Source organism: Tachyglossus aculeatus, assembly GCF_015852505.1.
Source record: "Tachyglossus aculeatus isolate mTacAcu1 chromosome 12 unlocalized genomic scaffold, mTacAcu1.pri SUPER_6_unloc_1, whole genome shotgun sequence".
NCBI classification, from domain to species: Eukaryota; Metazoa; Chordata; class Mammalia; order Monotremata; family Tachyglossidae; genus Tachyglossus; species Tachyglossus aculeatus.
In genome coordinates, this window is record NW_024044828.1 from 7,194,026 (window position 1) to 7,209,329 (window position 15,304).

Consider the following 15,304-nt stretch of genomic DNA (forward strand, 5'->3'; position numbering starts at 1 on the left):
TGATATTTGTTAAGTGCTTACTCTGTGCCAGGCACTGTTCTAAGCACTGGGGTGGATGCAAGCAAAGTGGGTTGGACCCAATCCCTGTCCCACATGGGGCTCACAGTCTAAATCCCCATTTTATAGATGCGGTAACTGAGGCCTAGAGAAGTTATGTGACTTGCCCAAGGTCACACAGCAGATCAGTGGCAGAGTCTTAAAGCCTGCCCCTCAAAATCTTATTGAAGGCACATCTCCTCCAAGAGGCCTTCCCTGACTAAGCCCTCCTTTCCTCTTCTGTCATTCCCATCTGTGTCGACTTGACTTGCTTCCATTATTCATTGCCCCACAACATTTAAGTATATGCCTGTAATTTGATTTATTTATATTAATGTCTGTCTCCCACTCTAGACTGTAAACTCATTGTGGCAGGGAATGCGTCTGCTATGTTGACATTGTACTCTACTAAGCACGTGGTACAGTGTTCTACACACAGTAAGTGCTCAATAAATACAATTGACTGGCTGAAGTGGGATTCCTTTTTAGAAAATAGCTGTCCAAGATCTAGGGGAGTTGCAGAAGAAATCTCTAACGGGCTGTGCCAACTCAATGTCTGAAACTTCAGATAGGTATATTGCTACTTAGGCTAAATTATACGAAGATTTAGCTCTAGCCACTCTCGAGCACAAAGCCTGATACTGATCAGAAAGCAACTTTTAATTCACAGCGACACCGGGAAAGCACAGAATAGATATGGATGAGGTTGAAGGAGGAAACGTAGAATGATAGGGAGGAAGAGTGTTCTTAGGTAGAGATCTCAGAGACATTTAGAGATGTGGCTTTTTAAAGGTGTCATTTCATCCTAACTTTGGAATGTGCTTTGGAGTAATCACCATGCCACAATATGCTCGCCTTTATGGATTTATCAGAAAAAAATGTAAACAGACTCAAGATTCATTAATCAATTAAAGCAACTGCTTTGTTTTCTGTCTCTAGATATAGCCATCTTGCATCATAACTCTCTTTCACTACTCTGTGAGAGAATTATTTTTATGGTAGTTTTTTATTTTTTATGGTTTTTGTTAAGTGCTTACTAGAATAATAATAATAACAATAATGGCATTTGTTGTGCACTTACTATGTGTGAAGCACTTTTCTAAGTGCTGGGCGGGATACAAGGTGATCAGGTTGTCCCACGTGGGGCTCAGAGTCTTAATCCCCATTTTACAGACGAGGTAACTGAGGCCCAGAGAAGTTAAGTGACTTACCCAAGGTCACACAGCAGACATGTGGCGGAGGCAGGATTAGAACCCATGACCTCTGACTCCCAAGCCCAGGCTCTTTTCACTGAGCCACGCTGCTTCTTTATTCTCTGTTACTATGTAACAGGCACTGCTCTAAGAGCAGGGCAGTTAAGTGTTAAGTGCCAGACACTGTACTAAGCACTGAGGTACAGTTAAAATAATCAGATTAGACACTGTCCTGGTCCTGCATGGAGCTCATAGTCTACATTGGAGCAATTTAAGTTTGATGCTGATATTTCCTACAGCGGGCATTGAAAAGTTTACCTTGAGTTCAGCAGGTCCCTTCCCCTCCCTTTGAGGCATTTTGACTGTCCTGAAAGAACGATTAAAACCTACTTCAGTTTCCCCAATCTACTTATCACAGTAATGGCAGAAGAAGGTTCTTTTTGCTGTGAAAAATAGACCTTGAAAAATTCAGGACTGAGATTATATGTGCACACTACAAAAATCTACTTCCTGTTTTCCATTACTTGTATATGTGTATATTTGCATTGCTGTTTGATCATGTAACTATATTGTGTTTCTAATTACGTTTTATAAATTACATAATGTTTTTGGCCAATTTGGGGAATCTTAGAAATACAATAATGACCTTTACATTATTTCCTATTGGAAACTTGACAAGTGCTTTTTTACTTAACCTTGCATTTTCATGGAACTCAGTTTGTAGTGTCAATGACAGTATTTGTCATTAATGTGCCTAGGGACCCTCATCTGCCTTTTCTTTCTTACCCAAATTCAGAAATTTCTCACCTTTCCTTTGAATTTTCCATTTTCCCTTTGTTTTCAATATCCCTGCTCGCTTTCCCCTCCACATCCCTGTGTTCACTCCAGGTCCTGGAAGGCAGCATCAGCTCCCTGACCCACCTTGGAAACGTTTTTCTGATTAGCTCCATCCTTCAAAGTCGTCCCTCCACCCCCTACTCTCTAGCTTCACCAGCTGTTCTCCCTGGTCCTCGGCCTGCTGTTTTCCTCTTTTTTGTTCCCCCACCTTCCCTGTCAGCTCCTCTCTGGGGAATTCTCCCTGCTTCCAACAGCCTTTCAAGATACCAGCAAGCAAACAGGATTAGCAATGGTTTCTCATTGTTTGTGTATCACAGTGGCTACAGATCAGGTCTCTGTGGCTGGAAGTTACAGGTTGAGTGTTTTTCCCTTTCACACTAGCTGAGATCCACTGTGAACTGGGTTGGATGTTGTTTGAGCCATCTTTTTCCCCTCATCACACCTCTGCAGGGCCTCTTATTCAGTCAGGACCCCTGAGCATGGACAGAATGTGTTGCCTTAGCTACCTCCATATGCCGCCAGGACTCAAGTCGGCACAATGAAACCCAGGAACAGACTCAGCAGAGGGACAGCACGATTTGACTATAGCTTATAATTGTATTTATATTTGCTTGCATTTGTGTATTTATTATTTATATATTGCATTCTACAGACGTGGAATCTGTGGTAATTTGGTCTGATGAGGGCTGAATTTAAATATCAGCAGGATAAAATGGCTGCTCTAAGGAAAGGGGCAGGAAATCAGAGGCAATATGCTGCAGAGAGGGAGAGGGAAGAGGGCATCGAAGAAATAAGAGACAAAGGACAGTGGACAAGTATGGTAAGGAAGAAAGTCAGATTTTGATTGACCATGTTAACTTCAAAATCCATGAAATGCCATTTCAGTGAAAAGAAAGAAAGGCAGAGAAACCCTGAGACAGAGAAACAGGTGAACAGAGAGAGTGTCACAGAGAGAGACAGGCAGATCAGGAGAAATTGAGACACTGGGGCAGGCAGAAAGAGGTAGACATGGGGCAAATGGATTGTTGGGGGGGGACAGACAGACAGGGAGGCAAAAAGTGATAGATAAGGAACTAGAGTAGAGAATAAGAGAGGGAGAAAAGGAAGAGGGAAGCCCTTAGCAATTTACACCAGCTGGAGGTCAGGGGATGCATTTTAAGAACAATTTCCCCAAAGACATTTTTTCCCCTCCGGGAGAAACTGACTATGATGTGCTAATCTATTAATGATACCACAGAGAGATACTATTCTAGTGGGAATCATATTGACACTACTAATTATTTCATGCAGGCTCACTCCATCAACTCAAAGTTCATCTTTGACAATGACAGTGCCCAAATCTATTAATTGAAGTAGTAGCAATTGTACAAGTAAAGTGGATAGTTCCCAAAGATGACCCAGAAAGGAAGGACTTGCAATTGAAACTACCTCAAGAAAAGCAATGGTCATTTAACTTCTCTGTGCCTCAGTTCCCTCTTCTGCAAAATGGGGATGAAGACTGAGAGTCCCATGTGGGACATGGACTGGGTCTGACCTGATTCACTTATTTCTTCCCCCGGGTTTAGTACAGTGCCTAGCACTTATTAAGTATTTAACAAATGCTATTTTAAAAAAAGGAAAAACTGCTTGAGGATGCTCTGAGGAATTCCCAAAATCTCTGGTAACTACTATAACTACTGGGTAGTTATCTCTGGTAATTATAATAGGTAGTTTACCAATAAGAAAGGCTATGCTCTTAAAGAATCCCACATTCATTCATTCATTTATTCAATCGTATTTATTGAGCACTTACTGTGTGCAGAGCACTGTACTAAGTGCTTGGGAAGTACAAGCTGGCAACATATAGAGATGGTCCCTACCCAACAGCAGGCACACACTCTAGAAGGGGGAGACAGACTATGATAATGATGATGATTATGGTATTTACTAAGTGCTAGGTGTCAAGCACTATTCTAAGCACTGGGGTAGATATAAGTGAATCAGGTTGGATACAGTCCATATCCCACATGGGGCTCACGTGCTATTCAATTTGGAAACAATGCCTGTCCCAAATTGGGCTCACTGTCTCAATCTTCATTTTGAAGATGAGGTAACCAAGGCATGGAGATGTTATGTGGCTTGCCAAGGTCATCAGCAGACAAATAGTGGGGGCAGGATAAGAACTCAGATCCTTCTGACTTCCAGGCCTGGGCTCTGTCTTCTAGGCCATAATGTTATGCCATGAATAAAGCATGAGATTGTTCATGTTCACAAACACCTCTTCCAACCTTATATGGAGCTCTAACCAGATAAGCAATGATGCCAGGAGAATATCTCTTCATTCCCCATCAGTAGTCTTTGAAAAAACACACATTACATGAGAGGCAATTATATACAGAATTTTCAGTGATATGTAAGTAGTAAACACTTAAATATCACTGGCAGTAACATCATCTTCATAACAATGTACCCTTTGGGGTTTGAAAATGATGCTGCAGATGGGGAGATTTGGACTTTGTGTGGGAGTGTGGCCTGGTAAGACTAATGCCTGAACTTCGAGTTACAACACACTACTCTGTGATGTGGAAGAAATTTCCAATCATGGACATGAGAAGTTTGGCTTAAAGACCGTCATAGTCACTATCCTGACTGCCTGATGCCACAAAGCCTCTTAGCTAACAACACAAAGTAGAGTCCAATTTTGAGAATACTTTTATCAGCAGGAGTTCTCCATAAGTGTAAAACCCTGTTACTAGGGCATAAAGAACATTTTCATAACAAGCAAGTTCCAAACATGCATGCATCAAACTTTTGTTTTCAAGCTAATACTGTTGATAGTGTTAGTTTCCCATGGATGGGCAGACCATATAATCTGTCAGGGAAGACATTCTTAAATTGGGGGTTTTATTTCCTGGGCAATTTTAGAATAACTGATAAATATCCCAAAACTGGAACTGCCTTGATTGAACTGTCCAAATACCTCACAGTCAGCCCTACCTGCTCTTGGTCAATTTAAATGTTTGAACTTCACTATCCAGGTTAGGGCATGCTTCCATTATACTCAACTTAGAACCCACAGCACTTTAGAATTACAGCTTGGGCATTCCAGAATCAGGCTCCATTTAACTTACTAATTCTTTCTCTTCCCCTTCCTCATTCTCATGGTGATTGAAAGGGAATTTGAAATTACACGTATCATAGTGTGTCCAAAAATCCTTAAAAAAATCATTCTGATTTTTAACAAAAAAATGAAGAGTTGCACTTGATCTTCCACCATCAGCTCAACTTAAGTTTTATGTATTCGTTATGGGAGAAGCTCTGGTAGTTTTGGTATAGCAACATTTTTTTAATGAATTTCTCTAAAACAAAAATGTCTCCATAATTGATTTCCAGTTTGGTCCCAACACTTCAGGCAATAATTTAAGGGTTCTCTCCAAAAAAGATAGGAGATCTTCCCTCCCCCTCTGACCACAGAAGAAAAAAAAATTCTATTCTACTACTTGACTACTGTTTATAAATTTGAATCCACCACAGCAAGTGATGGGCATGGAATTACCCAGTTTTGCTGTCTACAATGATTAAGTTCACTGGATAATATTTCAACTCTCCACTTCACTTGCCTGTGTATATGCTGCCTAAGAGGATTCTTCAAATGACATACTTCCATATCAGTTTGTAAAAATCTGTACCACAGTTTTCATAGTAACAAGCTGATAATAAATCATGCAGCAAGAACTACTTATTAAAATACAAATTAGGCACCCCTTATGTTTATACATGTGCAAATGCAATTAATATTACAGGCTTAGTTGGAAACAAAATTACCTGAGGTAACCAACCATTGCAATGCAATCAAATGAGACCGCAAACACAACTGGAAGTGATTTGCTTGGGGAAATCACTGCAATTTTTCCATGCAGAACAATTATTTTTGCAGTACTCTTTTTACCCTTGCCACCTGCCCCTTGATAAAATAATTTGTTGCTCACATGTGACAGGAATTGTCACCTCTGCCATCTCCAGAGGGACACAGAGACCGACAACACATCTGGCACGCTTGGTCTATTTACAAATATTGTTTTGAACCTTTAGCACATGACTGCATATGTCACAGAATATGCAGCCTCTTTGTTTCCAACGGGCTCTGAGGGAAGCCAGGGAAGAAGATGGGTCCCTGGACACTTGTCTGCTTCCCACAGTCCAATATTCTGACTTAGTTTATTAATATAAAATGCAGAGGGGAAATGAACAAATACTTTACCATATCAGATAAATGAAAGATACTGACTCTTCCATTTTAAGGCCCAGAGCATCACTTTTTTGCTTGCTTGTTTGAAATGTCAATGAACCTTTAGATGATTACTCTAGATTCAATGCTTGTTCAGAGTTAACTTATTAATATGTGGTGTTATGGAAAAATTAGAATGTTTCCAAAAACCCAATTGCTCAAAAAGAGAAATGAAAAATAAAGATTTAAAATGGTGGCATCCTTTATTTTTAAATGTCATCATCTCTAAAAGTTCCTTTTAAAAATGTACCTAGGGTTCAGTAGGGCACAGAACACACCTACAAACTCTGCTAAATTGCACTCTCCCTGTGTTTACTACCACTCTCAGCAAACATTAAGTGCTCAATAAATATGATTGATTAAAGTACCTGAATATGCAGCATAATGAGCAAAGTGCTGGTAAGTCCTTTGGTAAGTCCTGGTAAGGACTTTTTACAACATTTAATTGAAACATTTTTCCATTCAGTACTTCCCTTTGCTTTCTTTGTTCTGTTGCTGTGCTGAGGGGAAAACTCCCTTGCCAAACTGCTCTGTTTACTTTCCAATCCTGTTCATTTTGCTCCTGAGCTCAGGGGATCGTGGAACTCCCAAAATAGCCCACATTGCCAAACAAAGACCAAAAGAACTAGGAAATACATGTGTGAGTTGCCTATTGAGATGAGGGGTGGGGAGGAGGCTTTATTTAAAGATCAAACTACAAGATCATACCGCAGGGTAAACACCCTTTATATTGAAACTGTAGTGACTTTGTTTTACAGTTATTTGTAAGGAAGCTTAGAAAAAACTGTTGAAATTCTATAAACCTATTTGGGAAAATCAAAAATGTCACTTTTTAGCTATTTAGGACTTCATCAGCTTTACTGACAAATCCTTTATGCTCTGATGATCAATGAACATAGAAAATATTGTGACCCAAGTTAATTACAGCATTACCAGGATATAACCCAGAAGAAAAACTGATCCCATTATCAGTCAATTGATGTTATGTATTGAGCATTTATGGTTTGCAGAGCACTGTGCCAAGGGCTTTGGAAGGTACAGAGTAACAGAGTAGGTAGACATCATCCCTGTCCACAAGGAGCTTATGGACTAGTGGGGGAGCAGACGTTAAAATAGATTATGGAAAGAGAAAACACTGGAGTAATTATTGTTGCATGCAAGCACCACTTCATTCTTTGACCTCACTGTTTCTACCAAATACTCACACCATCAACTTGGTCAATGGATACTGACCAGGGCTGTGTTGGCTTTAGCAGAGAGAAACTTCTTTTCTGGAAATCGCATTTCCCCTATTCCACTTGAATCCTATGTACTAAAAAAGCACTGCTGACCCGATGCTGCCAAAAGCTTACTAGAAGATGCCACCTCGACATTCATCCTCACAATTCTCCCAGTTATTCTCTCAATTATTCCCAATTTGGATAAGAAAGGATACTTTCTACTTTTCATTTGAAAAACATTTAATTCCCTTTAATCTGCCTTCCCCGACCATAATTGATTGGTATAATGAGTGTGCCAATATGTCAGCACAATAATTAGGAATCAATATTTAAGGCCCTCAGACAGCTCTCTCCCACTTATTTATCCTCTCTCTCCTTCTACTAGATCCAAGTTCACTCTTCTCAAACCCATCAACTCACTTCACTTCACTCTCATTGCCCACCTCATGCTCATATCCACCCTCCTGCCCGAGACTCCCTCATCCTTCACATCTATCACACCACCGCGCGTTTCCCCATTCTCAAGGCTCTTCTGAAATTGCATCTCCTCCAGGAGGCCTTCTGTGATTAATCTCTCAACTTTCCACCCTCTTTCCCCAACTTCTGGCACTCAAACATTTCCATGTGTTACCCGAGTATTTAAGCCCTCTTACTCACCTGACCCTCATAGCATTTCTGCACATATCTTTATGCTCTACTGTGTTCCTCTATCTGGAATCACTTTTGGTATATGTCAGCCCAACTAAATTGTAAGTCCTTTGGTAAGCTCCTTGCAGGAAGGGATCATGGATCCTAGCTTTGTTGTACTTACGTCCCTAATATGTGTGACATACTCTGTTCTGCCTAATGTTCAAAATGAAGACTCCTCAATATGGAAGAGTCTTCATTCCCTGAGCAGTTTTGGATTGTGGGACTTTTAGCCTTAGAAGATGAGTACATTCCCTTGGAATATCCACTCCCAGCATGCACCTGGGTGGGGTGGTATCACATAGGATGCTAAAAGCTCACGCACCGAGGACAGAAGAGTGTTTTCTCCTGGTATTTCTAAGCAATGGAATTGGGTGGCAAGAGGAACAGTGGACAGTGAAAATAAAAATACAACACAAAGGCATCCTGAAAACCAGATTGTCTTATACAAAGTAACTAGCTATCTTACCTATGGCTCTCTTTCTCTCCTGATCCTTTTTCTATGCACTATGAACATATATTAGGCCTTCTGGGACGTCGGGATTTATGAGACAACAACTGAAAACCAATCAACTGCCCAATTAAAATAATCAATAGTACTTCTTGAACAGTTAATGTGCGCAGAACACTGTACTAAGCACTTGAGAGAGTACATTATGAGTGTTGGTAGACATGTCTACTGTCCACAATGAGCTTACTGTTCTAAATAGAATGTCATCATCACAGAAATAAGGACATTTAACACAATCAAAAGTGTGGATCAGTATATAACAGAGAATAATTGTAACTGATTTAATACAGTCAAAGTCATAGGACACACCAACCCAATTTTATTTTCACATCATTGGAGTTTTGCACAAATGAAGACTGACTCCAGCAGATTGTAAGGAACTTTGTTGAGAGTATTCCATTGAAAAGGTTCTGCATTAGCTACAAATTGGAGAATCCCGCTATACAACCCCCCCCACCCCTGGCATACTGGCTGTCAAGTTCATTTGTGACCTTATTATGAATTAGAAGCAGAATTAGAATTAGAATTAGAATTAGAAGCAGCCCCAAAAGAAGATTCTCTAAAACTTCTGCTGTGACTGAAGTTTCAGGGCCTTTTCACTGGCAAAGAGATGCATTTCTATTTTTTAATATTTCCATGAAATATTAAGGAGAAGTTATTATTCTCCTTACCAAGAGGCTCACCATGCCTCTTGGTGAGCATAGATGTAATCAAAGATCAGCTTTCAGGGGAAACCTGCTTCTGTTGTTTTTATAATCAGTCATTAGTAAGATGAATCTTAGAGTGCAAAACTAGTTTATCAAAAAAGACACACAGAGGAGCTAATTGGAAGAGGCAGTTTCTGAAAGGAGGCCAGAACAGAAGAAAGATTACTTCTGGCTAAAATGGAACAAATTAAATAAGAGGCTTAATACATTTATTCAAAGTTTAATTGCATCACCAATGTCAAGGTTGTTATAATCTGCATAGTTTTCTCTTTCAGACTCAAGATAGAAAAACACAAACCCGATTTTCTGTCTATAAAGGTATGTACTACTCATGGTTGAATTAACCCTATATGGGAACAAACTGTGTAGACCCCCGGTTTTAATATCCACTCACACTTCAAATGATATTCAGAATTTGCCTTGGCACAGCATTCTAACAAGACAAATTTAGGTTCAGATCAAGTCCCATAATTATCAGCTTGTCTCTCAGGCCATTCAGTGATAGAGGATGGGATTCCATAGTATAGTTGAGATCAGGGCACTCACTTCAGAATAATAATAATAATAAAAACAGCTTAAAAGTGATTACAAAGACAGATATAGCAAAGATAGGCTTCTTACCCCAAAATCATCCCTCCACTGATGTGCTGCTTGAAACTTCTCTGCTTCTCCAGCAAGTCGCTAAAAAAGGAAAAAAAATATGAAATTTTAGTTTGCAATTTATCATATGAATATGTTTTTGCTTTGATGCACTGATTATACTTTTCTAATCTTAGCCTCCTCACTGGTCTTGTTGCCTCCAGCCTCTCCCCTCTCCAGTCCATACTATGCTCTGCAGCCCAGATCATTTTTTTTTAAATGTGATTCTGCAAACAACTCTCCACTCCTCAAAAACATTCAGTGTTACTTTTTCTTCATTTCATCAAAGTGATATTCTTGACCACACTGACTTTAAGGAACTCCATTAGCTCTCTTACGTAACAACTCTCTTTGCCCACTACATCCCAGCATGTACTCTTTATTCCTCCCAGGGTAACCTCACTCTGCCTCATTTTATATTTCCCCATCTCCAACTCCTGGCTCACACCCTTGCCATCGTCCTATATTCAGCAGCCTCCTAAAAAATCCCATCTCCTTCCAGAAGGCTTTCTCCAATTAATTCTCCCTGCTGTTACCTTAGTGACATTACACTACAATAGCAAGTATTCACTCACACCACTTGTCACTTTTGTACACATAATCTGTATACTGTACAATTTAAGCACTCATTTATGCATCCATCTTTCCATTTTCTCCTTCCTTCTAGTTGCAAATTATTTTGTGCCTGCTTCCTCCACTTGGCTATAAGATCCTTAAGGGCAGGAATTTATTTTCCACCTCTATTGCGCTCTCACCAAATGCTTAGGACAGTGCTCTCTATATAGTGTTTACTCAAAAAACAGTGCTGATCGATTGGCTGATAATGATAATAATAAAAAACAGTAATTGCATTTTTAAGGACTTACTATATATGCTAAGCAGTGTGCTAAGCACTGGGACAAGTAGAAAACCAACTGATCAGACACAGTCCCTATCCCACGGCATAATGGGATTTAATCCCCATTCTACAGAAAATGAGGCACAGAGAAATTAACTGACCGGCCCATGGTCACACAGCAAACAAACAGAACCAGAATTAGAACTCAGGTCACTTAACTCCCAGTCCTGTGCTCTTTCTGCTACGCCTAATGAAACTAATCATGGCTAAGACCACAGGAACACTAATCAAGGAATAAAATTTCTAATTTGTTTGAACTAGTGCTCTCTTGGCTAGAGGAATCAGAAGACTGTAATGAAATTTTGGAGCCCTTATTATCTTTGAAGAGGGCCTAGGTTCAATCAATGCTGTGAGTGCTCATCATTTTTTCATCACTCACTGGGTGTAGAAAGTATCCTCCAAAGCTTAGGAAACAAGACTCAAGAAAGGCAGAGGAAACATTTCAAGGTGTGGATTTAAACAAAGCTTCAGATGACTTTGCATCTCAAAGTTGGGGAGTCAATTGCAGAGCACACTGCTAATAAGAAAAGAGTGGCTCTCTTCCAGTAAGCATTTTTATAAGGAATGAGAATTAAGACGACAAAAAAGACAATAAAGTCAGGCACTGAAAACATGAAGCATAACAATGAAAAATGGGGCAGTCTTTTTGTGTGCATGATATGGACCATGGGTCACACACACACACAAACACACACACACACACACACACACATGAATTTCACTGTCAGTGGTGTCTTCTTCACATATGAAGCACCATGGAAGCAGCGTGGCTCAGTGGAAAGAGCCTGAGCTTTGGAGTCAGAGTTCATGGGTTCAAATCCCAGCTCTGCCAATTGTCAGCTGTGTGACTTTGGGCAAGTCACTTCACTTCTCTGGGCCTCAGTTACCTCATCTGTAAAATGGGGATTAAGGCTGTGAGTCCCCCGTGGGACAACCTGATCACCTTGTTATCTCCCCAGCACTTAGAACAGTGCTTTGCACATAGTAAGCACTTAATAAATGCCATTATTATTATTATTATATGAAGGACAAATATAAATACCTTGCATACCTTCTGCTACATTGAGAAACAGTAGAGGACACACATTACACTACATTGCGCTACAATCTATTCTTTAAGATTGCTTTAAATGACATCAAAAACAGCCAAGGGCTATCTTTACTCAGGTCAACCACATACAACCTGGCAGCAGGGTGAATTCTGCAGGTACTGACAACTACAGGCGAGTACAAACACATTACAAAATGTGTAAAAATTATTCATTACTTTGACATTTTCTGTATCAATGGGTGAATTTCCGGGAGCAACATACAGACAGTGGGCTTGAAGAAGATATCAGGGAAGCAGCATGGCCTAATGGAAAGAGCACAGGCCTGGGAGTTGGAGGACTTGTGTTCTATTCCCAGCTCCACCACTTGTCTGCTGTGTGACCTTGGGCAAGTTATTTAACTTCCCTGGGCCTCATTTCAATCATCCGCAAAATGAGGATTCAATATCTGTTGTCCCTCCTACTTAGACCATGAACCCCAATGCCTTGAACAGTGTTCGGCACATATTAAGGGCTTAACAAATACCACAAGTATAACTTGTCCTTCCCCTCCCCACAGCACCTGTATATATGTATATATGCTTGTACGTATTTATTACTCTATTTATTTTATTTGTACATATTTATTCTATTTATTTTTTTGTTAATATGTTTTGTTTTGTTCTCTGTCTCCCCCTTCTAGACTGTGAGCCCAATGTTGGGTAGGGACTGTCTCTATGTGTTGCCAACTTGTACTTCCCAAGTGCTTAGTACAGTGCTCTGCACACAGTAAGCGCTCAATAAATATGATTGAATGAATGAATAATAATTGTGACATTCACCTGTAAAGGGCAATAAGACTATTGATACTTATTGCTATCAGAGATATAGGTGGAAATAAGGGAAGAATAAAAGGTTTCAGAGATTATATATCTCCACACACACACACCCCGTAACACTTCGATTTTTTAAAAAAGGACACAAATGTAGTGAATCCTTTGGATTATACAGGGAACATTTTTCATTTTAAACCCTCCTCATCAGTAGTCACTCCAGCCCTCACACAAAGAAAGGGTTGGCCACTACCAAATGCCTCAAGAGGAAAAAAAAAAAGATAGAATCTGTCAAGATGACACTGCCTCCTCAGAACCCTCCCTAAAAGAGGAAACATAACTGTGGAAAAACTGGTTTAAATTCATTTTGAGCCTCCTTCAAACTTCCACACAACTTTTTTAGGGGATTACAAGAGATGATCCAAATGCAACAGGAGTTCTGCCATCTGTCAATCTTGGAACTATCTTTTCAAAGGTCCTCGTCCCCAAATCTCAGTGGATACTACTAATCAGGGGAAAAGCTTTTGATACAGAGCAGTCGGCAGGCAGAGACCTGAAGAGACTTTATCAGATTGGTGAAAGATCAACTCCCTAGAAGGCCCATTCATTTTCCAAGGTTCGCTCTTTGTCATGTCTTTATCTTTGCCACCCGAGCTTAAATGCTGTCAGGTGCTGTGACAGCTGAATAAAAGAGACCCAATTATATACAGTACAATGAAATGATCCTTCCTGCCTCCCTCCAGCTCCCAAGTACATCTCATTTTGAAAATAAAATTTGTCCATTCTTCAATCCCTTAAATGCTTCTTAGTCGTTAGACTTATGATATCCATTAGAGTTTGCTGAAAGTAGGCAGAAGCTTTCTAAGGCATTGGGTTTTTTTTTTTTTGGGGGGGGGGCATCTTGAAATGGAGAGCCACAGGGAATATATGTCAACAGCATTGCTGTCTTTCCACCATTCTGAGATCCAGGATAAACTTTCAAGGGGTGATTTTAATGAGATCTCCCACAGAAGTGAACCCCAATGCAGAATGTGCCACTAAAGCTAAAATGAATGATAACAGTTATACTGAAAATAATCCAGGAAAAAGGATGGAGAGGATGAATGCTCTCCCTCCTACTTAGACTGTGAGTATCATGTGGCACAGGAAATCTTTCTGACAATCTGTATCTATCCCAGTACTTAGACCATTGTCAAATAAGGGCTTAACAAATACTATAAAAATAATTTAAAAAATGTATTTATCAAGCACTCCATGCCGAATACCATGCCAAGTGTTGAAGTAGATACAGTGTTATTTGACACTGTCCCTGTCTGACATGTAGCTCACAGTTTAAGATGTAAACAGAGCAGGTATTTTATCCCCATTTTACAAATGAGAACGCTAAGACACAGGGAGGCCAAGTGACTTGCCCAAAGTCACCCAGTAAGCTGGTGGCAAAGCTGGGACCAGATCCCAAATCACCTGAATCTTGGTCCTGTGCTCTTTCCATCTTGTTACACTGCCTCCATTCTCAACAAAGACTAACCTCAAATTTCTACCCCAAAAACCTCCCATTAGTAATAGGTCTAAAATGGCCTCTATCTACTTGAATCTATTCTCTAGAGAAGCAGTGTGGTCTAGTGGGAAAAGCTCAGCCTTGAAAGTCAGAGACCTGAGCTCTAATCCTGGCTTGTGTGACCACTGACAAGTCACTTAACTTCTCTGTGCCTCAGTTTCCTCATTTGCAAAATGGGGATTAACTATCTGTTCTCCCTCCCCTTTAGACTGAGCCCCACCTGAGACAGAATCTGGGTCCAACCTTATTATCTGACCTAAATGTTGGGAATCTACTTCAGAGTTTAGTACAGTGGTTGGCATAGTAAGTGCTTAACAAATTTGAAAGTCCTGGAAAATGTCCTATTCTCTTGGGTTGCATAAGCCTTCTGAGTGGATCTATTGTAATCAGGTGACAGCTGAAGTTTGACGTTTACTACGCAAAAATATGTTTGTCATTAATTAGAAGGCATGGCTTCAATATGATGTCTCTGAGTAATTTTAAAGCTATTTAAAATGCTCAGTATAATTAAAGGGTGAGTAGTGATGGGAATAAAGAACAAAGCCCGAAAGCCCATTATTAAACATAGATTAACCAACTGCAAATATCCATCAGGTAGCTACAATAATCTACTGTCATATTTTCATTTTTAAAAATGCCCTTAATTGTTCAAGTCAATTCTCAATAATTCTTTCTTCAGTTGCACCTCATATTCAGTTGGAGGACAGTTTTAGATTATTCTCTTATATAGATTGAGAAGACTAATTTGACTCAACAAAACTATAGACTAATAAAACCCAATATTCTTCAAATGATATTAAGAAATTCTGACACATACTAATATTCATTTATGCTTGGCTTAAACATTGTTTCAAGCTTAACTCCTGATTATATGAAAGCTTGATAGCATT

General features: G+C 39.8%; 1 protein-coding gene across 4 annotated transcripts in view; it reads right to left on the reverse strand.

Moving 5' to 3' along the window:
* CACNA2D1 (calcium voltage-gated channel auxiliary subunit alpha2delta 1) overlaps positions 1 to 15,304 on the reverse strand; it is a 441,193-nt gene that overhangs the window by 230,186 nt on the left and 195,703 nt on the right. For all 4 annotated transcript variants that reach the window (XM_038740942.1, XM_038740940.1, XM_038740941.1 and 1 more), the window contains exon 4: positions 10,080 to 10,139. In XM_038740942.1, the coding sequence (XP_038596870.1) occupies positions 10,080 to 10,139 (60 nt within the window). The remainder of the gene's footprint in view (positions 1 to 10,079; positions 10,140 to 15,304) is intronic.